The 25,764-nt window shown below is 38.9% G+C and overlaps 1 protein-coding gene across 2 annotated transcripts in view; it reads right to left on the reverse strand.

The window, feature by feature from the left end:
- Positions 1–16,533: 16,533 nt before the first annotated feature.
- LOC126458274 (adrenodoxin-like protein 1, mitochondrial) overlaps positions 16,534–25,764 on the reverse strand; it is a 67,580-nt gene continuing 58,349 nt past the window's right edge. For both annotated transcript variants that reach the window (XR_007585606.1, XM_050095203.1), the window contains one exon: positions 16,534–16,904. Coding sequence is in view for 1 of the 2 variants with exons in the window: in XM_050095203.1 (XP_049951160.1) it covers positions 16,801–16,904 (104 nt within the window). In the remaining variant the exon portion in view is untranslated. The remainder of the gene's footprint in view (positions 16,905–25,764) is intronic.

Consider the following 25,764-nt stretch of genomic DNA (forward strand, 5'->3'; position numbering starts at 1 on the left):
TCTCTTACTAGTGTTTATGAAGACCAATTTCATCATTACTTGTGACTTTGGATAAGCTTGATACAACACATAAGAATGCACACTACAAGCAACATCCACTAAAGTGAAGAAAATGGCCAAAGGCCATCTTCTTGTTCAGTGACATGATCAATAAGTTGAGCACATTTGGTTGAGGCAGTACCCACCAGCTTTAGTCGTGTTATAAAACATTATTCTCTCAGTTTTTCCTGACTCTAGGTAATTGTTTATTGAATGGTGCATAGAAGAGACTAGTATCACAGCATAGAAGAGACTAGTATCACAGCTTTTGCTTTTTGAACACAAAAGAAACAGGTGTTATGTCTTCAGTAAAACCACAGACAGTTGGCTTTATGCATTAATTCTTATTGGTTAAAAATTTCTATGGAATCTCCTTTTTCTTTCTTTTCAGCATACCGACATGTGAGATTTGTTCCTTCTTTTGTTTTGAATGTTCATTGACTAATTCTACTAGTGAGCACAAATTGTAACCAGTGATACTTCTCCATGTTTTCAGTAGCTTTCACCAACAACAGAACAGCTTGTGTGGGAACTCTGTTACCTTTTTCATGGTTTGTAAGAGTGTGACCACTGCTACCTTGTCTGAAATAAATGTACACATTTTACAACTAATTTGCACGTCAGTCAAACACTAATTTTTGAAGCCATATTTTGATAGTATGTTTGGCATACACGTTGTAAAAACAGATCTACCCTGGAAATGTACAAGCTTTTCACCTACACTCACTAAGAAAAACAAACAAAAAATCTTTCTTTATTAACAACGCATCTGTAAACACCTACACCTGTTCCATGAGTTACAAATATACTATAAACCGAACTGTTCCGATTTGAAAATGGCTGAATCCATAAATAGCCCTATTACTGCCTTAAATTCAATGACATCAGTATTTTATAGATACGATAAGTGATCATTAGCATACTGTTCTCTAACAAGGAGAGGTCCTCAATGATGGGATCAACTTTTGAAACCAAATATATGACATAGGTTAAGACGCCAGGTATCATACCCTGCAGCTACTCACTGTGGTGGGCCCTTGTTTGCAAGTAATTGATGAAAAACATTCTGCATTTTGTGTGATGCTCAATAGCATTAAAAAATTCATATTACATAGACTGACTGCAAGGTGTACTGGATAGGTAAGGGCTTCACATGTAGCAGGTTGTGGGTTCAAATCTTGTCAGTTGCACTAATATTTTTATTTTTTTATTTTTAGATCTTTATCAAAATTACTTTGATCATTATTTTTATTCAGTTAATTGGTTTAAAAGTAATTTTTTATATCTGTTCCTTTGTCACATCATTTTAATCACCATATGAATTTTTTCATTTGTTTCATTTTTTTTATATCATTCTTTTTCAACTCGGAATTTTTGTAGTGTGAATTTCTATTATAACATTCAATTATTTGATACTTATGATCTATTGGCTAAAAAACAAAATGTGAAATAATCTATTTCTACTGACTGTGCAACAGTGTGAAAAATGTATTTTTCGTTACAAAGTATTCAATTTCTTTTTGCATAGTAACTTTCATAGAAACATTTAAAACTTATCCTAAATTCCCATTGCACTATGGGGGGAAAAAAACAGATGAAGATTTAAACAAAAGAAAGGTTTATAAGAAAAATGAAAGTAAAGCAAAATGAGAAATAGATATAATTAATGCAATAATCTGGACAAAAACATATGATGGTAAAAATGAAAGAAATTATATCAAAATTAATACATAACATTAATTAAAAACACATAAACAAAGATTTCAATGGGAAAAAGAATGCTAGAAAGAAAAAGACAACAAATGAAGAAGTTGATATTTTGATTAAAATTATGTGGCAAAGGAACTGAAACAAAAATTACACTTAAATCAATTAACTGAATAAAAATGATGATCAAAGTAATTTTGATAAAGATCTCAAAATTTTTTTAAAAAATTAATGCACGCGATGAGATTCGGATCCATAACCTCCTGCATGTGAAGCCCTTACCCTACCCCTTACAACATGCAACCACTCACTGCAATTCAACTTTTTTAATCTACTGAGGGTCATTTACAATTCTGAAATTTTTTCATCAATTACTACAAATGAGGGCTCACCAGGGTGAACAGTTGCAGTGAGAGATACCTGGGATCTTAACCACATAGGTGATTTCAAAAAGTTGACCCCACCATTGGGGACCTCTCCTTGTAAGCTTAGAATGATTCTATCAACAATATCTTGGGCAAAGAGTGGATTCCATACCTACAAACAGCAAGGTGTCCTCCAAGATTTTTTGCCATCTGTTACAACTGCAAGGCGGTGATGATGTATTTACAATGAATTAGCAGTTGTTGTTTTCTCAACCAAAGACATCTATTCTTTCAAAAGAAGTAAGCTTCTCCTTTGTTATCAGCTGCCACACATTCATCACTTTCAGTTTTCTCCTCCAAATTAATATTGCAGTCACTAAATATCTTGAAAGCGAGGTCGTTATTGTTGTCTTCATCTGAGAATTCACTGAGTCGTTCTTGAACGTCTATATCTGTCTTGTGTGAAACACGTTTCATAGACGGTGAAGGTTTCCCTGCCATAGAGAAAAGGTAGCATTCAACAGAAACACGACACGGAAACATTATGGTACGTCTGAGTCCTCTCAAGGAACAAAAATAACAAAGTGCAACAACAAGGCAAGGGTTCTAGCTTGCGAAATATGCTATCAACAGAAAGGTACACAGGAGAGTCACTTCACAGGGCTGAGTGAAATATCACATTTCAAAAAGTCGTAGTCATCTGAGAGACTGTTCATAGTACTAAGTGTTACCATTTTTCTATTCCATTTCATTTATTTCTATATTATGGCATTAAGAATTATGTTTTATTTTTCCATATTTTAGAATAAGAGTTGTTTTTGCTGTTCTTTAAACACATTCCCTAGCGAATGAGATGTAAAAAGTAGTTTACACATCTACAAGTAATGCTATGACTCATATTTTTCAGTGAAGCATTTCTTTGTGTTTTTGGTGAATTAGGAGATTTGCAATACAGCAAAATAAGTTTCAGTAAGGTGAGAATGAACAGCTTGGTTGTTATGTACAGCCACATTTTCTATTTATCATGGCGTAGGAACACCACTTACTTTATTTTGACTAAGTTATTTGCAGATAACTGCTTATTTAGCAAAATGAAAGATACAGAACTATTCACAGTTTAGATGATCTTCACAAACACTCCTAGTTCTTTCTTTGCACTGGGTCAAGTTATGTGTTGCTCTTTCTCTTGAATACTCCTCAGTACAAGCTTCCCTTAATTTCAAACATTGTATATGTAGCTGGTTGGTTGATAAAAAGACAAAGATTAGATTGGGGGGGGGGGGGGGGGGGCAGAAGTAATATTATCAGGCTGGTCGATGCATTCACCACAAACGTGCAGTTTGGGGGGAGCAGCTGCAAATTCAGCCATACTCAGGTTGGGACTATTGATTAATCTCTTAGGTTAAGCATCCCTCAGAGATCCAATGCCCATGTACAGCAGGTGAGGGACAGGCTTTGAATCCACAGCCCCTAGCATGTGTGTACTGTCAAGAACCCAGCCACAGCTTGTATACAGTACAGTGTGGTTTGGAGCAGTGCCTGTTAGGCATTTGGAGTAGCTGACACTGAGTCACTGTAGGCCATGCAGCCTTGCCTTACACAGCCTAATGGTAGCCGTATCACGTTGCTGCTCTGCCGACGGTGGCTAGCAGCAAGGATGGTGTCATCCTGGGAGAGAACGACACACCTCACTATCTGGCTGACTGCAACTGGCGACAGTAGATGCCAAGTGGGTCAGTGGCTAGAACAGTCCTAGTTCAACTCTCAGCTCATCAGAGCTGAAGCTGGCCCATATAACAGGCTCTGTAGCTTTATTGACAATAATGACTACATCAGCAGACAGTGGTATAGCAACAGTGCTTCTCTGGGCCATACAGCAGTAGTCTACTCCATAGTGGTCACTGATTCAATGCCTCTTGCTAACTGGGCAGCCAGTACTTACATGCACCAGTGTCACAACCTCCCCTGCTGTAATACTGAAGTTCATTAACACCACTGGTTGTAGATGAAGTTGTACCTACATACAGAGGCCGGACATGATGGCTAAATTCTCTGACAGCAGGTTATTGCAATCAGCGCCATTACAGCACACCGCAACATGTAATCAGTTGGATCTACTAAAAAATTTGTCAGGGTAATAGAATTATTTGGCCATCAACAAATTCTTTAGGCTCCTCTTAATCTGACGTCGTTGTTGTTGTTGTGTTCTTCAGTCCAGAGACTTGTCTGATGCAACTCTCCATGCTACTCTAACCCGTGCAAGCTTCTTCATCTCCCAGTACCTACTGCAACCTACATCCTTCTGAATCTAGTGTATTCATCTCTTGGTCTCCCTCTACAATTTTTACCCTCCACGCTGCCCTCCAATACTAAACTGGTGACCCCCTGATGCCTCAGAATATGCCCTACCAACCAGTCCCTTCTTCTAGTCAAGTTGTGACACAAATTTCTCTTCTCTCAAATTCTATTCAATACTTCCTCATTAGTTATGTGATCTACCCACCTAATATTTAGCATTCTCCTGTATCACCACAGTTCGAAAGCTTCTAGACTCTTCTTGTCCAAACTATTTATCGTCCATGTTTCACTTCCATACATGGCTACACTCCATACAAATACTTTCAGAAACGACTTCTTGACACTTAAATCTATACTCGATGTTAACAAATTTTTCTTCTTCAGAAACGCTTTCCTTGCCATTGCTAGTCTACATTTTATATCCTCTCTACTTCGATCATCATCAGTTATTTTGCTCCCTAAATAATAAAACTAACTCACTACTTTAAGCGTCTCATTTCCTAATCTAATTCGTGCAGCATCACCCGATTTAATTCGACTACATTCCATTATCCTCCTTTTGCTTTTGTTATGTGGTTATGTGGTTTATTCATCTCATTACATACAATTTTCAAATCATTTGATTTGATGTACAGGAGACATGTCAAGGTTTACAAAAGAAACTTTTTTCACTTTTTTAAGAGAACTACAAAAGTTTACATTATATTTTACATTTCTAAGTTACAGCTACACATGTACATAAAATAATAAATGTATTACAATCCCTGTGTTCAGATTGTGAAGCTGTCCTCAATGAATTCATCGACAGAATAATAACACTTTTCCACCAGGAGAATAAAGAGCAATCTTTTCAGTGAACCAATCTCCATTTTAAATATATTACTGCCTTTTATTTTATTGAAAATTTTTAACCCCATATACTCTGGCGTTTGGGCATAAAGTTTTAAACGATGTGTTGGAAGTTTGAAGTTATCTCTGTGGCGAGTGCTGTAGTTGTGGTCAAAACGGAAATTGTCTAGTGTATGTTGATTTCTATATAGGAACACCACCATCTCATATATGTAAAGTGAGGGGATAGATAGTACTTTTAAATTTTTTAACAGTGGTCGACAGGATTCCCGTTTTTTTGCAACACACATGTTTCTAATTACTTTCTTTTGTAATACTAGGAGCCTAGTGACATTTGCTGAATTTCCCCAGAAGATTATGCCATAACGAATAACTGACTCAAAGTAGCAGTGATAAACTATCTTTCTGGTATCTATGTTTGTGGCACCTGACAAAATACACATTGCAAATGCTAAGTTGTTCAGTTGATTTGCTAAGTAATCTATGTGTACCTTCCAATTTAAATTTTTGTCAAGATTTAGGCCTAAGAACTTCACGTGGTTTGCTTCTGTGATATCCTGATCATTGCAAGTTATCTTTATTTCACTCCTTTCTACTGATTTAGCTTCAAATTGCATCATTTTGGTTTTAGTTACATTTAGTTTTAGACCATTTTGATAGAACCAAGATTCAAGTTTTTCTAAAGTGTTTTTGGCTTTTTCTGGAATATTTTCAGATACCTCATTTTCAATTAGAACTGATGTATCATCAGCAAATAAGACTGAATGAACATCAATAGCAAGTGGTAGGTCATTTACGTAAAAAAGAAACAGATAGGGACCCAATATCAAACCTTGTGGGACTCCTTGGGGAACTGTTTTCCAGTCTGATGAATAATTGGTTCCATTTGAAGTCAAAATTACTCTTTGTTTCCTACCTGACAGGTAAGAGCTAAACCATTTTAAAGCAGTGTCTCTGATTCCATACATCTGTAATTTGTGGAGGAGTAATGCATGGTTCACTGAATCAAAAGCTTTAGTCAGATCACAGAATATACCTGTGACCTTTCTACCTTTATCTAACGTGGAGCATATTTTTTGGATAAACTCATTTATAGCATTCGCAGTGCTTTTACCCTGTTGGAATCCGAACTGGTTTTTAAAAATTATATCATTTACAGTAAGAAAGTCATTAATTTGTTTTGCTGCAATCTTTTCAAACACTTTAGAGAAGACCGGCAAGAGAGAGATAGGGCGGTAATTCCCCATATCTTCTGTCGATCCTTTCTTGAATAGAGGTTTGATCTCACCATACTTCAATACCTCTGGAAAGCATCCCTGTTCATAAGATTGATTTATAATAGTTGACAGTGGTTGGGAAATAATATCATACACATACTTGATTACAGATGTTGTTATTTCATCCCATCCATGTGAGGTTTTGTTTTTTAGAGACAATATTTCCTTTTCCACATCCCTTTGGGTTATTTTTTCAAATTGTTTAAAAGATGTGTTCTGGCTGTTTTCCAAATTTGTGATGCCCTGATAGAATGTCATATTCACATCCGATCTTACTACGTTTAGGAAGAATTCATTGAAACAACTTGACATCTGAACAGGGTTTACTATAATTTCATTTTCATGTCTAATTTTCAAAATCTCATGAATTTTTACTTTGGCTCCTAGTTCAGACTGAACAACTGACCACACTGCTTTTGTCTTATTTCTGTGTTCTCGTATGAATTTATTATTTGCCATTTTTTTAGCTGCCGCTACAACTTTCCTAAATACAGCTTTATACTGTTTGACATAAATGACAAAATCTGGATTTCTGTTTGATTTTAACTCATTGTGGAGCTCTCTCTTTCTGGCACTAGAGATCTTTATTCCTGTTGTAATCCATTTGAGTTTACCATTAACCTTCTTTTGCTTATATCTACGAGGAAATGATTCATTAAATACCTCTAAGAAACAATTTAAGAATTTGTCATAGTTAATCGAGCTTGAACTATTGTAGTCTACAGGCCAGCTTATTATACTTAATTTACTGCGGAATAAATCCATTTTACTTTTACTGAGATCCCTTTTTATACACACTTCTGGAGACTTTAGGTTATTTGCTTTTGGGAGCTCAATAAACAGAGCTGAGTGATCTGAAATACCCAAGTCTAAGCAGTATTTGTGCTTATTTCCACTGTCAAATATGTAGTTAGTAATAATATTATCAATGCAGGTCACTGATCTGCTGTTTTCCCTAGTGCCTTCAGAAAAATTTAGCTTGAAACCAGATTTCTGAATTAAGTCACGAAATTTTGTGGAATCATTGCTTTCAACTAAGACGTTTAAGTTGAAGTCTGCTGCTATAACAACTTTTTTCTTACTTTCTTTCTGGAGTTTTTCCAGGAGGCATTCGAATTTGGTTAAAAACACTTTTGTTACCGCACATCCAGGAATTCTGTAGATTGCTATAACCAATGTATTCAGATCACTCAGCTCTACAGAGCAACTTTCAAACACGCTCTCTTCATTTAAATAATGAAAACTATCTCTTACTGTATAACTTATGGAAGAATTGACAAGAATGCAGGAGCCTCCACGAGATTTGCTTATTCTACAAAAGCTAGCAGCTACCTTAAAATTATTAATACTATTTAGTACTTTTATACTATCTTCTGTTAACCAGTGTTCATTTAGGCAGATTATTTTAATATTTACGGATTCTGAAAGCAGAATTTTTAGTTCGTCGATTTTTGAGAATTTACGATTTGGTAGTTCTGCCCCTAAGCCATTTATATTCAAGTGCATCAATAGATCATTTTTTCTTTTAGTTATTTCGCGTGCATCCTTTGTTTGGTACCTAAACTTTTTATTTTCAGTTTGAATTTTTTCTTTGTCACCCCTATCACAATGAATTAGTTTCCCTTGCTTCTTAGGACTTTACACATGTCTATGAACATTTTACTAAGGTTCACAGAGCCTAATCTATTCAAGTGCAGGCCGTCTTTTCCCAGACACTTGCAGTTTAAGAATTTGTTTGGGTCAATGAATACTGCACCGAGTCTGTTGCACTGTTCCCTAATGCCGGTATTTATCCTGTTGATGTAAGTATCACTTACCGATCTTCGATGAATGATTCCACTAATTACCAGCCTGGCTGTTGGGTATACAGTTTTCGCCGATCTAATCAGATTCCGCGTTTCATTCACGATTTCTTCCTCACTGTTACTGCGGATGGAGTTTGTGCCCACGTGGATTAAGACACCTCTGTAATCGTCGGTACTTAAAGTTTTGTTACCAGTTTCGCCCGTGTTTCTTTTCGTGGACAATACATTCTTAAAGTGTTTGTTGAGCTGATGCGATCGGATTCCAGGTCGAACATCGACCTTGCAGTCCGGCACAATAACATTTTTTAATATAGAATCACCTATTAACAGAAAATCGTTTTTGTCATCTTCTTTGTTCGTTGCACTTTTACGTTTGCCCTTCTTATTATAGGAAACTGTTTTCCATTTATACTTATCACTTGTTTCACTGACAGAGTTCTCTGTTGTATTATTTGCCGTATTACACAAATGCGGATGTTTGCCACTTTGTTCAGTAATGGGTTGATTTCTACACACGCAGGATTTTCTTTCAATAACCAGTTCAGAATTTTCTTGTTTCAATGCTAAAATTTCCACCTTCAGCGCTTCAATGTCACTTTGAAGCAATTTAATAATTTCTTCTTTTGAGTTCACGGTACTTACGAGTTCGGCCGTCTCCATACGCAAACAATGTGGACACGACCATGGAAACTCGTCTTTTATGAGTTTTAAATTCACTTTCGCGCATTTTTCATGAAACCAGTAGTTACACTTCACACAAAAGATGCCTTTCATGACGCGTTTCGAACATTCCCTACACGATGAACTATTTAATTTAACCTTTTTTGAGGACTGAGATGTGTCACAACACTCTTCTATCGGCGCCATCTTATATCATGTTCATCTTATATCATCCTTGCAAGATACTGTCATTCTGTTCAACAGCTCTTCCAAGTCCTTTGCTGTCTCTGACAGAATTACAATGTCATCAGCAAACCTCAAAGTTTTTATTTCTTCTCCATGGATTTTAATACCTACTCCGAATTTTTCTTTTGTTTCCTTTACTGCTTGCTCAATATAAAGATTGAATAACATTGGGGAGAGGCTACAGCCCTATCTCACTCCCTTCCCACCCGCTGCTTCACTTTCATGCCCCTCGATTCTTCTAACTGCCATCTGGTTTCTGTACAAATTGTAAATAGCCTTTCGCTCCCTGTATTTTACCCCTGCCACCTTCAGAATTTGAAAGAGAGTATTACAGTCAACATTGACAAAAGTTTTCTCTAAGTCTACAAATGCTAGAAACATAGGTTTGCCTTTCCTTAATGTATTTTCTAAGATAAGTCGTAGGGTCAGTATTGCCTCACGTGTTCCAACATTTCTACGAAATCCAAACTGACATTCCCTGAGGTAGGCTTCTACCAGTTTTTCCATTCGTCAGTAAAGAATTCGCTTTAGTATTTTGCAGCTGTAACTTATTAAACTAATAGTTCGGTAATTTTCACATCTGTCAACACCTGCTTTCTTTGGGATTGGAATTATTATATTCTTCTTGAAGTAGAGTTTTATCAGGACTGGCTCTCCCAAGGCCGTTAGTAGTTCCAATGGAATGTTGTCTACTCCTGGGGCCTTGTTTTCGCTCAGGTCTTTCAGTGCTCTGTCAAACTCTTCACGCAGTATCATATCTCCCATTTCATCTTCATCTACATCCTATTCCATTTCCATAATACTGTCCTCAAGTAAATCGCCCTAGTATAGACCCTCTTTATACTCCTTCTACCTTTCTGCTTTCCCTTCTTTGCTTAGAACTGGGTTTCGATCTGAGCTCTTGACATTCATGCACTTGGTTCTCTTTTCTCCAAAGGTTTCTTTAATTTTCCTGTAGGCAGTATCTACCTTACCCCTAGTGATATGTGCCTCTACATCCTTACATTTGTCCTCTAGCCATCCCTGCTTAGCCATTTTGCACCTCCTGTCACTTCCTTATTTTTGAGACGTTTGTATTCCTTTTTGCCTGCTTCATTTACTGCATTTTTATATTTTCTCCTTTCATCGATTAAGTTCAATATTTCTTCTGTTACCGATGGATTTCTACTAGCCATCATCTTTTTACCTACTTGATCCTCTGCTGCCTTCACTACTTCATCCCTCAGAGCTACCCATTCTTCTTCTTCTGTATTTCTTTCCCCCATTCCTGTCAATTGTTCCCTTATGCTCTCCCTGAAACTCTGTACAACCTCTGGTTCACTCAGTTTATCCAGGTCCCATCTCCTTAAATTCCCACCTTTTTGCAGTTTCTTCAGTTTTAATCTACAGTTCATAACCAATAGATTGTGGTCAGAATCCACCTCTGCCCCTGGAAATGTCTTACAATTTAAAATCTGGTTCCTAAATCTCTGTCTTACCATTATATAATCTATCTGAAACCTTTTAGTATCTCCAGGGTTCTTCCAGGTATACAACCTTCTTTCATGATTCTTGAACCAAGTGTTAGCTATGATTAAGTTATGCTCTGTGCAATATTCTACCAGGTGGCTTCCTCTTTCATTTCTTAGCCCCAATCCATATTCACCTACTACGTTTCCTTCTCTTCCATTTCCTACTGTCGAATTCCAGTCACCCATGACTATTAAATTTTCGTCTCCCTTCACTACCTGAATAATTTCTTTTATCTCATCATACATTTCATCAATTTCTTCATTATCATCTGCAGAGCTAGTTGGCATATAAACTTGTACTACTGTAGTAGGCATGGACTTCATATCTATCTTGGCCACAATAATGTGTTCACTAAGCTGCTTGTAGTAGCTTACCCACACTCCTACTTTTTTTATTCATTATTAAACCTACTCCTACATTACCCCTATTTGATTTTGTATTTATAACCCTGTATTCACCTGACCAGAAGTCGTGTACCTCCTGCCACCGAACTTCACTAATTCCCACTACATCTAACTTTAACCTATCCATTTCCCTTTTTAAATTTTCTAACCTACCTGCCCGATTAAGGGATCTGGCATTCCACGCTCCGATCCGCAGAATGCCAGTTTTCTTTCTTCTGATAACGACGTCCTCTTGAGTAGTCCCCGCCCAGAGATCCAAATGGGGGATTATTTTACCTCCGGAATATTTTACCCAAGAGGACACCATCATCATTTAACCATACAGTAAAGCTGCATGCCCTCGGGAAAAATTACGGCTGTAGTTTCCCCTTGCTTTCAGCCGTTCACAGTACCAGCACAGCAAGGCCATTTTGGAAGGTGTTACAAGACCAGATCAGTCAATCATCCAGACTGTTGCCCCTGCAACTACTGAAAAGGCTGTTGCCCCTCTTCAGGAACCACACATTTGCATTTGTCTGGCCTCTCAACAGATACCCCTCCATTGTGGTTGCACCTACGGTACAGCCATCTGTATCGCTGAGGCACGTAAGCCTCCCCACCAGCGGCATGGGGGGGGGGGGGGGGGGGGGGGGGGAATCAGCAGTACCAGGATTGAATGTGATGGCTCGGGAAATCTTCTTTCGAACTAGGCCTTTGTGATAATTATGTCTAGTGATGTCTGAGGCAAGAGTGCCGATGTATCTGGACAAATATGTTTGCCTCAAATGCCAGTGCTGTATGGGAGGGGATGTTTGACATGGAAAGGATGGCAACTGTCAAAATGTAAGTACTGTTGTTTGTTAGCGGGTTTAATGCAGACAGATGTATGTAGCTGGCCTTTTGTGTACATCCCATTGTGGCTGATTACTGTGCCCCCACCGAAAGAATTTCAGCCTTCACTGAGCAGCACCTCCGACCAACTGGCCCACAATCTAGCCTCCCATGTCAAAGACACCAACCCCTTCCTTCACCAACTATCCACCATCCTAACCCCTTTACGTCCTGGATCCCTATTCGTCACTGCTGACGCCACCTCCATACACTCCAACATCCCTCATGCCCATAGTGTTACTGCTATTGAACACTACCTTTCCCAACGTCCTTCAGACTCCAAACCCACTACCTCATTCCTCGCACAACTTACTAATTTTATCCCAACCCAGAACTACTACTCATTTGAAGGGAAGGTACATAAAAAACCCACGGCACAGCCATGGGCATTTACATAGCACCGTTCCATGCCATCCATTTTATGGGCCATCTAGAGGACACTTTCCTAGCCTCACAAAACAGCAAACCCCTAGTTTGGTTCAGGTATATTGATGATATCTTCATGATCTGGAATCAGGGCCACAAGACTTTACCTTCATTCCTTCCCAATCACGACATCTCTCCCATCCACTACATGTGGTCCTTCTCAACCCACTGTACCCCCATCCTAGATGTTGACCACCTCCTCTCTGATGGCTCCATCCATACCTCTGTCCACATTAAACCCAGCAACCACCAACAGAACCTGCATTTTGATCGCTGTCATCCCTTTCACACCAAAAACTCTTTGCCATACAATCTGGCCACCCAGGACGGCGTATATGCAGTGACAAAAACTCCCTTGCTCAGGATGCTGAGGGTTTCAACAAGGCCTTAACAGACAGGCACTGTCCCCCTGACCTAGTCCACAACCAGATCTGCTGTGGCATTTCCTGTCACACCCCCAATCCTCCCACCACCCCGAAGAACCAGCCACAAAGAAGTGTCCCCTTCATCACCCAGTAAAATCCTGGACTGGAACAACTGAACCACATCCTTCAGCAGGGCTTTGATTACCTATCTTCATGCCCCAAAATGTGGCACATCCTACCTGAGAGACTTCCCACACCTCCTAAAGTGGTGCTCCATCACCCACCCAACCTCCACAACAATCTAGTCTTGTCTCTATGCCACTCCCAATTCCAACCGCATGCCACAAGGACCATATTGCAGGGGAAGACACAGGTGCAAAACCTGACCAATTCACCCACCCAGCATTTCCTATTCCAGTCCTGTCACAGTTTAATCCTACCCCATCAAGGGCCGGGCCACCCGTGAAAGCAGCCATTTCATTTACCAGGTCTGCTGCTATCATTGCACAGCTTTTTATATTGGTATGACTACCAACCAGCTGTCAACCAGGATGAACAGCCACTGTCAAACTGTGGCCAGGAGCAAAGTAGGCCATCCTGTGGCACAACATGCAGCTGAGCATAACACTCTTGATTTCAATGGCTGCTTCACTACCCATGCCATCTGGGTCCTTCCCTCCACTGCCAGCTTTTTTGAACTGCGCAGACTGGGGTTATCCTTAAAACACATTCTCGATTCCCATAATCATCCCGGCTTCAACCTATGGTAATATATTATCCCCATACCTTCCACCCAACAGTTTTCATCCCATTTGTCCTATCATCTCCTCCCTATTCTCGTCTCCCACACGGTTTATTTGCAGCCCTCTTCACAAGGATTTAAAGTCACTTACTCTTGTACAAAAAGGTGTGCATTATTCAGGAACACACATTTTCAATAACTAGCCAGCTGCCATAAAAAGCTTTAGAATCAATGAATAAAATCAGTTTAAGAGAAACCTAAAGGATTTATTAGTGGCCAACTCCTTCTACTCCATTGATGAATTTTTCAGTAGAACCAACTGATTTTGTGTGTGTGTGTGTGTGTGTGTGTGTGTGTGTGTGTGTGTGTGTGTGTGTGTGTAAAGTACAATTTAACTTCTGCACCATTTCAGTGCAGTAAAATGTCCATTGTAAGTAAGTATTGTAGTAGTTCTATTATATATTGATTAAATTACAAATAAAAAAACAATTTTTTAAAAAATTTTAAATTCAATGCACTAGGATGATCTTAGTAAATGAGTGTTGTAAAATGATCCTTTCACATAGCATTCAAAAATCATTTCACTTGGGACCTCACTACAGATCAATTGGAATGAAAGTAAATCTAATCTAATCTGTCTGTCCACCTTTCCCCGCTCCTTTTCCCGACTTCCCTGCCCCCCAACCACCTAACACTGCATATGTTGGCAGTCTAGTCCCTCCACACTCCACCAGACAGTGCTCATCTCTTCCCTCACCCATACACTACCATCCTTTCCCCTTCCTCAGTCTCTCCAGATTGCTGCTTGCTTCCCATGTGATAGTTGTACTCCAGTGCGAGATGCTGGAGTTGGCGGTCATATGTGCATGAGGAGTGCTTGCTTGTTGTGTCTCTTTTACTGATGAAGGCTGTGGCCGAAAGCTTTATGTAAGTGTCTTTTAATTGTGCCTGTCTGCAACTTGACATGTCTTCTTTATGGTAAGTAGCAATCTGTCTCTTCCTACATTGTAGATATTCCTACCTGGACTGTCCATTGTTTAATATGCAAAGTCAAAAGATTTTCAGTGAATAGTGTAAAAAAATTAAATTGCTGTATGTTACAATTGAGACACATTTTCATTGGTTTTGATGAAAAACATGATTGAACCCTTGGATATGGAACAAATAAACTGTACTTACAGTTATGTCCTTTTAGATCTGAATTCATCACACAGCATCCACCGACATAGTTTCTCATTCATGTGAGGACATTTTTAGTGGGCAACATGGCATAAAATAATGTACTTGTGACAAACTTGGACAGCACCAGTCAATGCAAGCAAATACATTCACAATATTTATAATAACTTATCAATGAAAATTCATAAATGTTAGAATTTCTAATTCACTCTGATGTTTTAATTAAACAAAAATTTCTTACACTTAATTGCATAAACTCAATCACTGCCAAAAATAAAGGATCTGCCTTTTTGGCTGAAAGCTTATTTGTTTAACAATCTTTTTGTTCTGTCTATCTGCAACTCAGCACCACCACTATATGGTGAGTAGCAATCTCTCCATTTCATAATATTGTCATTATTCCAGCCTGGATTTTCCATTGTTGGATTTGGGTGTACAATACTTATCTTCTTCACAGTGCTCAAACATCAGTATGTAAAATAACTTTAATTATCAAGACAATGGGAAGTCCAGGATGGAATAACAACAATGTGGAGAGAATAGATTAACAGTTACCACATAGAGGAGGCATTGAGATGGTACATTCTTCATCATCAGAAATAGAAAACTCTCTCTCTCTCTCTCTCTCTCTCTCTCTCTCTCTCTCTCTCTCTCTCTCACACACACACACACACACACACACACACACACACACACACACAGAGAGAGAGAGAGAGAGAGAGAGAGAGAGAGAGAGAGAGAGAGAGCGCAACTGTCTTCACACACTCAAAGATGACAGAGGTCACGTGTTCGCAAGTTTTGTGTGTGTGTGTGTGTGTGTGTGTGTGTGTGTGTGTGTGTGTGTGCATGTGTGTGTGTGTGTTTTCTACTTTTGATGATGAAGAACTTAGTCCAAAAGCTGAACATTTCTAGCATTCTTTTTCACTGTGCCTGTCTATGCTTAGCCACCTCTATATGGTGAGCAGCTATCTATCCTTCCCATTGGTCACAGAAAAACAGTACACGATAACACAGAAAATACGAAGCACGAGGAGTGCTCTGAGTAACCAAATGGACATACAAGTTAAATAGACCAACCATGAATGAGAGAGCAACAACTAAATACAAAAATTTTTGTTGAGCAGGCATGATGAAGAAGAAGAAACATCAAGCAGTCCTTGAGTGAAAAATGAGCCCAAATCAAACATGACTCTGGATACTCATGTGGTGTAAAAGGATATAATGCACACTTAAGATAAGTAGATTTTAATTCAACAAGATCTTGGGAAGGAGTATGTCATGCTGTGGAACCACCCAGGATCCAAACAAGTAAATTATGTTGTCATGAGGTAGAAGCTTGGAAGATACACCTCCCACCCCATGTGTGTGTGGGGGGGGAGCTGGGGGTGGGCAGGCGGGTGGGTACGTGCACGTGTGCATGCATGCGAGCTTTTGTGAGGCACGGGGTGCATTTTTCAGTCTTTTTATGTGGCTGCCCACTCTCATTGCCAACTATTTTGTGAGAAGTCATTGACACTCATGTGAATTATATTAATGTCAAAATTAGAGTACCCCTTGCATGATACACAGATAGAGGTGTGATTCTCTTACTTGGGCACAATAATTGGTTTATTATTGTGTCACATATTCTAAATGCTTTATACGTTAATAGTTCTAATTTCTATGACTTGGCCAGAGTTAGTGTCTTGTAAACATTGATCACTGGTACACTGCATAAGATAATTCAGGTTTAAAACTTGACAGAATGGAATGTTAGTTCATTTCTTAAATAAAGTTCACAAACAACGCATTTAATTTGCAATATACATATATTTACATCTCTTACAAAATATTTTCTTTTCATGAAATACTGTTGCAAATTACTTTACAATTACTCTTCATTACAATATATTTACAACATTTATGTCTATACTAGCTTTCTGTGTGAGATTCCCATTATGCTGGAGCACAACATATTTATACAAAACTGTAGCCATAGAGTACATTAAAAATAAAAACCAACACACACAAAATATCTACACAGGCACAAATATGTTCATATAGTTAAGAGAACACTTTAGTGAGGTTTTGGTTTGTGTCCATCAACATAAAAGTTTCGGGTTGCTTTTGGAAGCTGAAGAACCATGCCATCATACTCCTTTTTCAAAATTATCTGGCAACCTGATGATAAAGAAATGCGTAAATCAAACCAGTAAAATACATAATCATACAATAGTACATAAAACTAACATTTAGATGAGCTTGGACTAGATAGCAGAAGTGCCTGCAAAGCCTTAACTAATTAACTACATAACATTCCTGCAAAGCCTTAACTAATTAACTACATAACATTCCTGGCCCCCCCCATGAACCATGGACCTTGCCGTTGGTGGGGAGGCTTGCGTGCCTCAGCGATACAGATAGCCATACCGTAGGTGCAACCACAACGGAGGGGTATCTGTTGAGAGGCCAGACAAACGTGTGGTTCCTGAAGAGGGGCAGCAGCCTTTTCAGTAGTTGCAAGAGCAACAGTCTGGATGATTGACTGATCTGGCCTTGTAACAATAACCAAAACGGCCTTGCTGTGCTGGTACTGCGAACGGCTGAAAGCAAGGGGAAACTACAGCCGTAATTTTTCCCGAGGGCATGCAGCTTTACTGTATGATTGCATGATGATGGCGTCCTCTTGGGTAAAATATTCCGGAGGTAAAATAGTCCCCCATTCGGATCTCCGGGCGGGGACTACTCAAGAGGATGTCGTTATCAGGAGAAAGAAAACTGGCGTTCTACGGATCGGAGCGTGGAATGTCAGATCCCTTAATCGGGCAGGTAGGTTAGAAAATTTGAAAAGGGAAATGGATAGGTTAAAGTTAGATATAGTGGGAATTAGTGAAGTTCGGTGGCAGGAGGAACAAGACTTCTGGTCAGGTGACTACAGGGTTATAAACACAAAATCAAATAGGGGGAATGCAGGAGTAGGTTTAATAATGAATAGGAAAATAGGAATGCGGGTAAGCTACTACAAACAGCATAGTGAACGCATTATTGTGGCCAAGATAGATACGAAGCCCACACCTACTACAGTAGTACAAGTTTATATGCCAACTAGCTCTGCGGAAGACGAAGAAATTGAAGAAATGTATGATGAAATAAAAGAAATTATTCAGATTGTGAAGGGAGACGAAAATTTAATAGTCATGGGTGACTGGAATTCGAGTGTAGGAAAAGGGAGAGAAGGAAACATAGTAGGTGAATATGGATTGGGGGACAGAAATGAAAGAGGAAGCCGCCTGGTAGAATTTTGCACAGAGCACAACATAATCATAACTAACACTTGGTTTAAGAATCATGAAAGAAGGTTGTATACATGGAAGAACCCTGGAGATACTAAAAGGTATCAGATAGATTATATAATGGTAAGACAGAGATTTAGGAACCAGGTTTTAAATTGTAAGACATTTCCAGGGGCAGATGTGGACTGTGACCACAATCTATTGGTTATGACCTGTAGATTAAAACTGAAGAAACTGCAAAAAGGTGGGAATTTTAGGAGATGGGACCTGGATAAACTGAAAGAACCAGAGGTTGTACAGAGATTCAGGGAGAGCATAAGGGAGCAATTGACAGGAATGGGGGAAATAAATACAGTAGAAGAAGAATGGGTAGCTTTGAGGGATGAAGTAGTGAAGGCAGCAGAGGATCAAGTAGGTAAAAAGACGAGGGCTAATAGAAATCCTTGGGTAACAGAAGAAATATTGAATTTAATTGATGAAAGGAGAAAATATAAAAATGCAGTAAGTGAAACAGGCAAAAAGGAATACAAACGTCTCAAAAATGAGATCGACAGGAAGTGCAAAATGGCTAAGCAGGGATGGCTAGAGGACAAATGTAAGGATGTAGAGGCCTATCTCACTAGGGGTAAGATAGATACCGCCTACAGGAAAATTAAAGAGACCTTTGGAGATAAGAGAACGACTGGTATGAATATCAAGAGCTCAGATGGAAACCCAGTTCTAAGCAAAGAAGGGAAAGCAGAAAGGTGGAAGGAGTATATAGAGGGTCTATACAAGGGCGATGTACTTGAGGACAATATTATGGAAATGGAAGAGGATGTAGATGAAGATGAAATGGGAGATACGATACTGCGTGAAGAGTTTGACAGAGCACTGAAAGACCTGAGTCGAAACAAGGCCCCCGGTGTAGACAGTATTCCATTGGAACTACTGACGGCCGTGGGAGAGCCAGTCCTGACAAAACTCTACCATCTGGTGAGCAAGATGTATGAAACAGGCGAAATACCCTCAGACTTCAAGAAGAATATAATAATTCCAATCCCAAAGAAAGCAGGTGTTGACAGATGTGAAAATTACCGAACTATCAGCTTAATAAGTCACAGCTGCAAAATACTGACACGAATTCTTTACAGACGAATGGAAAAACTAGTAGAAGCCAACCTCGGCGAAGATCAGTTTGGATTCCGTAGAAACACTGGAACACGTGAGGCAATACTGACCTTACGACTTATTTTAGAAGAAAGATTAAGGAAAGGCAAACCTACGTTTCTAGCATTTGTAGACTTAGAGAAAGCTTTTGACAATGTTGACTGGAATACTCTCTTTCAAATTCTGAAGGTGGCAGGGGTAAAATACAGGGAGCGAAAGGCTATTTACAATTTGTACAGAAACCAGATGGCAGTTATAAGAGTCGAGGGACATGAAAGGGAAGCAGTGGTTGGGAAGGGAGTAAGACAGGGTTGTAGCCTCTCCCCGATGTTGTTCAATCTGTATATTGAGCAAGCAGTAAAGGAAACAAAAGAAAAATTCGGAGTAGGTGTTAAAATTCATGGAGAAGAAATAAAAACTTTGAGGTTCGCCGATGACATTGTAATTTTGTCAGAGACAGCAAAGGACTTGGAAGAGCAGTTGAATGGAATGGACAGTGTCTTGAAAAGAGGATATAAGATGAACATCAACAAAAGCAAAACAAGGATAATGGAATGTAGTCTAATTAAGTCGGGTGATGCTGAGGGAATTAGATTAGGAAATGAGGCACTTAAAGTAGTAAAGGAGTTTTGCTATTTGGGGAGCAAAATAACTGATGATGGTCGAAGTAGAGAGGATATAAAATGTAGACTGGCAATGGCAAGGAAAGCGTTTCTGAAGAAGACAAATTTGTTAACATCCAGTATTGATTTAAGTGTCAGGAAGTCATTTCTGAAAGTATTCGTATGGAGTGTAGCCATGTATGGAAGTGAAACATGGACGATAAATAGTTTGGACAAGAAGAGAATAGAAGCTTTCAAAATGTGGTGCTACAGAAGAATGCTGAAGATTAGATGGGTAGATCACATAACTAATGAGGAAGTATTGAATAGGATTGGGGAGAAGAGAAGTTTGTGGCACAACTTGACCAGAAGAAGGGATCGGTTGGTAGGACATGTTCTGAGGCATCAAGGGATCACCAATTTAGTATTGGAGGGCAGCGTGGAGGGTAAAAATCGTAGAGGGAGACCAAGAGATGAATACACTAAGCAGATTCAGAAGGATGTAGGTTGCAGTAGGTACTGGGAGATGAAAAAGCTTGCACAGGATAGAGTGGCATGGAGAGCTGCATCAAACCAGTCTCAGGACTGAAGACCACAACAACAACAACATTCCTGGAAATAAAAGAGCTGTTGACAGAGACCAAGCTCATTTCAGTTTCAGGTGTTGCTTTTTCTATTCATCGTCACTACATAAAAATTTGTATCTGAAACGAAGGGTCCAGTAATTGCCCATGTGAAATAGTAATAATATTTCTGTAAACACAACGTGTTAAATTCAGAGACCTTTAAATGGTAACTATCTTATTTGCTTTCAAAGACTACACATACTTTACTTGTGATATCCAAAATACAAACTTATGTACCATACATCAGGATTTAAAGCTCTTTCAAAATGTTGCTACTCGATTTAAGTGTTTTTGCTACAGTTTATGAAAGAGAGAGTTTGTTTCAACATGTGAACAATATTTTTTAGCTTTGTGTGTGCAGGATGAAGCAACAAAACTTGCTAATTTAAAAGGTCAATGAAACAAAAAATATTGTATTTACATTCTGATTTCTGCTTTGCATTATTAATAACTGGAAATTTAAAATTACACTTTTATAAAAATTATATCGAGCAAATTACACCATTGTTTTAATCAAATTCTGAAGTTGCCGGTCAATTACAAACAGGCTACTTTTGAGCAAATGTTCTCCTTCAAAGGTACAAGAGTCCTCGGATGATTGGTATAAACAACGAGTTATAGATATCTCCATAAAGGTCACAAGTGGCTACATCAGGGGACCACACAGGCCACAGAAGATCAACCATCAAGTAGATCAGACAACAAGGGAATTTTACTGCAAAATATGCATTACAGTACAGAATGGTGTGCCACAGTCACAAATCTGTTAAATACAAGGCAAGAAAGCTGTTATCTTGTTCACAAATCATAGCATTCACAATTACTGCATGGAGTTTTTTCAGAGAGAGAGAGAGAGAGAGAGAGAGAGAGAGAGAGCGCGCAATGATCTCCACCATTCAACAATGCACACCAAATTATTAAGCACTCTGAATGAACGGGCCCCTCCTGAAGTTTACTGGGAATGTTATCACTTTAATAGCAGATGATTTGTTTATTGTTTATTCACAGTTCCAGACAGATGAAAAGACATATTTTGAGGCAACTCTTCTAGCCATTCTTCACATGAATTTTGCCATGCAACCAAATCCTGTTCAGCACAGCCAACTTGTTTGGGTGGAAACTGGGGTCATCATGAAGAATCCGGCTCACAGAACAATCAGAGACAATGGGCAGCTGTATGCTTGCATGTCTAGCACTGAGGAGATCACAAAAATGACCGTCTCATTGCTTTGTCATCCCCCCTTGTCCATCGTATTGTCACCTCAAAGACTGTGATAAATCTATTGCTCTTCTTCGTACATTTCCAGTTGCCTTAAGGTGTCAACCAACACAACAATTGACTGCCAGTTAGGAACAGAATTTCAAGCAGAAAAATTCAGATGTACACGAAATGTACACTTGTCAACAACAATCAACCGACCATTACACAAGTTGGCATCTAAGGAAAATGTGTGCTGCTTCCTTGTGCAGTGAATTGTCGCTACTGAGGCAGGTGTTGTTGTTGTTGTTGTTGTTGTTGTTGTTGTCTTCAGTCCTGAGACTGGTTTGATGCAACTCTCAATGCTACTCTATCCTGCGCAAGCTGCTTCATCTCCCTGTACTAACTGCAACCTATATCCTTCTGAATCTGTTTAGTGTATTCATCTCTTGGTCTCCTTCTACGATTTTTACCCTCCATGCTGCCCTCCAATGCTAAATTTGTGATCCCTTGATGCCTCAGAACATGTCCTACCAACCGGTCCCTTCTTCTTGTCAAGTTGTGCCACAAACTCCTCTTCTCCCCAATTCTATTCAATACCTCCTCATTAGTTATGTGATCTACCCATCTAATCTTTAGCATTCTTCTGTAGCACCACAGTTCGAAAGCTTCTATTCTCTTCTTGTCCAAACTATTTATCGTCCATGTTTCACTTCCACACATGGCTACACTCCATACAAATACTTTCAGAAACGACTTCTTGACACTTAAATCTATACTCGATGTTAACAAATTTCTCTTCTTCAGAAACGCTTTCCTTGCCATTGCCAGTCTACATTTTATATCCTCTCTACTTTGATCAGCAGCAGTTATTATTCTCCCTAAATAATAAAACTAACTCACTACTTTAAGCATCTCATTTCCTAATCTAATTCGTGCAGCATCACCCAATTTAATTCGACTACATTCCATTATCCTCATTTTGCTTTTGTTGATGTTCATCTTATAGCCTCCTTTCAAGACACTGTCCATTCCGTTCAACTGCTCTTCCAAGTCCTTTGCTGTCTCTGACAGAATTACAATGTCATCAACAAACCTCAAAGTTTTTATTTCTTCCCCGCGGATTTTAATACCTACTCCGAATTTTTCTTTTGTTTCCTTTACTGCTTGCTCACTATAGAGATTGAATAACACTGGGGAGAGGCTACAACCCTGTCTCACTCCCTTCCCAACCAATGCTTCCATTTCATGTCCCTTGATTCTTCTAACTGCCATCTGGTTTCTGTACAAATTGTAAATAGCCTTTTGCTCCCTGTATTTTACCCCTGCCACCTTCAGAATTTGAAAGAGAGTATTCCAGTCAACATTCTCAAAAGATTTCTCAAAGTCTACAAATGCTAGAACCATAGGTTTGCCTATCCTTAATCTATTTTCTAAGATAAGTCATAGGGTCAGTATTGCCTCACGTGTTACAACATTTCTACGAAATACAAACTGATATTCCCCGAGGTAGGCTTCTACCAGTTTTTCCATTCGTCATTAAAGAATTCGCGTTAGTATTTTGCAGCTGTAACTTATTGAACTGATAGTTCGGTAATTTTCACATCTGTTAACACCTGCTTTCTTATGGATTGGAATTATTATATTCTTCTTGAACTCTGAGGGTATTTCGCCTCTCTCGTAAATCTTGCTCACAAGATGGTAGAGTTTTGTCACGACTGGCTCTCCCAAGGCCATCAGTAGTTCTAATGGAATGTTGTCTACTCTCGAGGCCTCGTTTCGGCTTAGGTCTTTCAGTGCTCTGTCAAACTCTTCACGCAGTATCATATCTCCCATTTCATCTACATCCTCTTCCATTTCCATAATATTGTCCTCAAGCACATCGCCCTTGTATAGACCCTCTATATACTCCTTCCACCTTTCTGCTTTCCCTTATTTGCTTAGAACTGGGTTTCCATTTGAGCTCTTGATATTCATACAAGTGGCTCTCTTTTCTCCAAAGGTCTCTCTAATTTTCCTGTGGGCAGTATCTACCTTACCCCTAGTGATATGCACCTCTACATCCTTACATTTGTCCTCTAGCCATCCCTGCTTAGCCATTTTGCACCTCCTGTCAATCTCATTTCTGAGACATTTGTATTCCTTTTTGCCTGCTTCATTTACTGCATTTTTATATTTTCTCCTTTCATCAATTAAATTCAATATTTCTTCTGTTACCCAAGGATTTCTACTAGCCCTCGTCTTTTTACCTACTTGATGCTCTGCTGCCTTCACTATTTCATCCCTCAGAGGCAGGTGGTGAACACATTTTCCGATCCACCATATCAAATGAGACCATCCCCACCACTGACCAACTACAAGTCCCTTTACAGTGCCCCATTCAAATTGGCAGGTTTCATTGCCATACCCTGTACTTTGAAAGTACTCTCTGCAGCCACCCCAGCTGAAGTAGCAGACAACAACATCGTAGAATGAAATTTTCACTTTGTAGTGGAGAGTGTGCTGATATGAAACTTCCTGGCAGATTAAAACTGTGTGCCGGGCCGAGACTTGAACTCGGGACCTTTGCCTTTCGCAGGCAAGTGCTCTACCAACAACATTGTATTTAATTTGCTACATCATCATTCACCCAAATCTTTTCAAATACTAAGAAACACAACAGTATACCAGCTTTTTTTTTATAAAAAATAATGCTTTACTATGCTTAGATAACTGCAGAATTATCTATAGCTGAATTGTGTCAATACAAGTTAATATGTAAAAATTTACTCTACAAATTGAAATGTCTACAACTGATTATGAGGAAACAGTGTTAACAACAGTCAGTGTACTACAAAGAGAAGCAGTCAATGGATAGAGGACAAATGAATTTTGGTTTCTAATCACACTCTAGCATTGCACAATACAGCCTTCTTAACTGTTGTTGTTGTTGTCTCCACATCGAAGACACGTTTGATGCAGCTATTTAAACTAGTCCATCTTGCATAAGCCTCATCACCTCGTACGAACTACTGCAACCTATACGCATTTTAGCCTGCTTATTGTAGCCACGCTTTGGTCTCCATCTACAATTTTTACACCCTATAGCCCCTCTCCATTAACAAATTAATGATTCCACACAACAGTATACCAGCTTTTTTTAAAAAAGTTAATGCTTTACTGTGGTTAGGTAACTGCAGAATTATTTATAGTTGAATTGTGTCAACACAAGTTACTATGTAAAAACTTACTCTACAAACTGATTACAAGGAAAAAGTGTAAAGTACAGTCTTTCTAAGAGGGATTATGTGTGTATACCAAAACGAGAAGCAATCTATGGATAGAGAACAAATGAATTTTGGTTTCTAATCACACACCAACATTGCACAATACAGCCTTTTTCATTTTTGTTGTTGTCTCCATATCAAAGACACACTTGATGCAGCTATCTTTAGAGCTACTGCAACCTACATGCGCTTTAGCCTGCTTATTGTAGTCTGGCTCTGGTCTCCCTCTACAATTTTTGTACCCCATAGCTACTCTCCATTAACAAATTAATGATTCCTTGATGCCTCAGGATGTGCCCTAATAAAAGATCCCTTCTTTTAAGCAAACCTTGTGATACTTCCTTCCCTCATCAATTTGACAGAGTACTTCTTCAGTAAAATCTGTCCCACTCATCTAATCTGCAGTATTCTTCTGATATACCATATTTGAAAAGATTCTCCTCTCTTCTTTTCTGAACTGCTTATTGTCTACATTTGACTTACATACAAGGCTACCTCCAGACAAATACCTTCAGAAAAAACTTCCTAATACTCAAATTTACATTCAATGACAACAAATTCCTCTTTCGCAGAGAAACTTTTTCTTACTATTACCAGTCTGCATTTTATGTCCTCTCTACTTCAGCCAACCTCAGTTATGTTACAGAATAAAAAGTAAAACTCATCTTCCCAGTCCTCTTCAATCACTGACAGAACAGGAATGTGGTCAATAAACCTCGAAGTTTTTATTTGTTCTGAAATTAAATTCCATTTCCAAATTTCTAATTGGATTCCTTTGCTGTTTTCTCAGTGTACAGATTGAACAACATGGGAGATAGACTACTGACTGTGTCTCACTCCCTCCTCATCTGCCACTTCCCTTTCAGGCCCTTCAACTCATACAAGCTGTACACAACCTTTCACTCCC

The sequence above is a fragment of the Schistocerca serialis genome, chromosome 2 (genome assembly GCF_023864345.2).
Source record: "Schistocerca serialis cubense isolate TAMUIC-IGC-003099 chromosome 2, iqSchSeri2.2, whole genome shotgun sequence".
In the NCBI taxonomy this organism is placed as follows: domain Eukaryota; kingdom Metazoa; phylum Arthropoda; class Insecta; order Orthoptera; family Acrididae; genus Schistocerca; species Schistocerca serialis.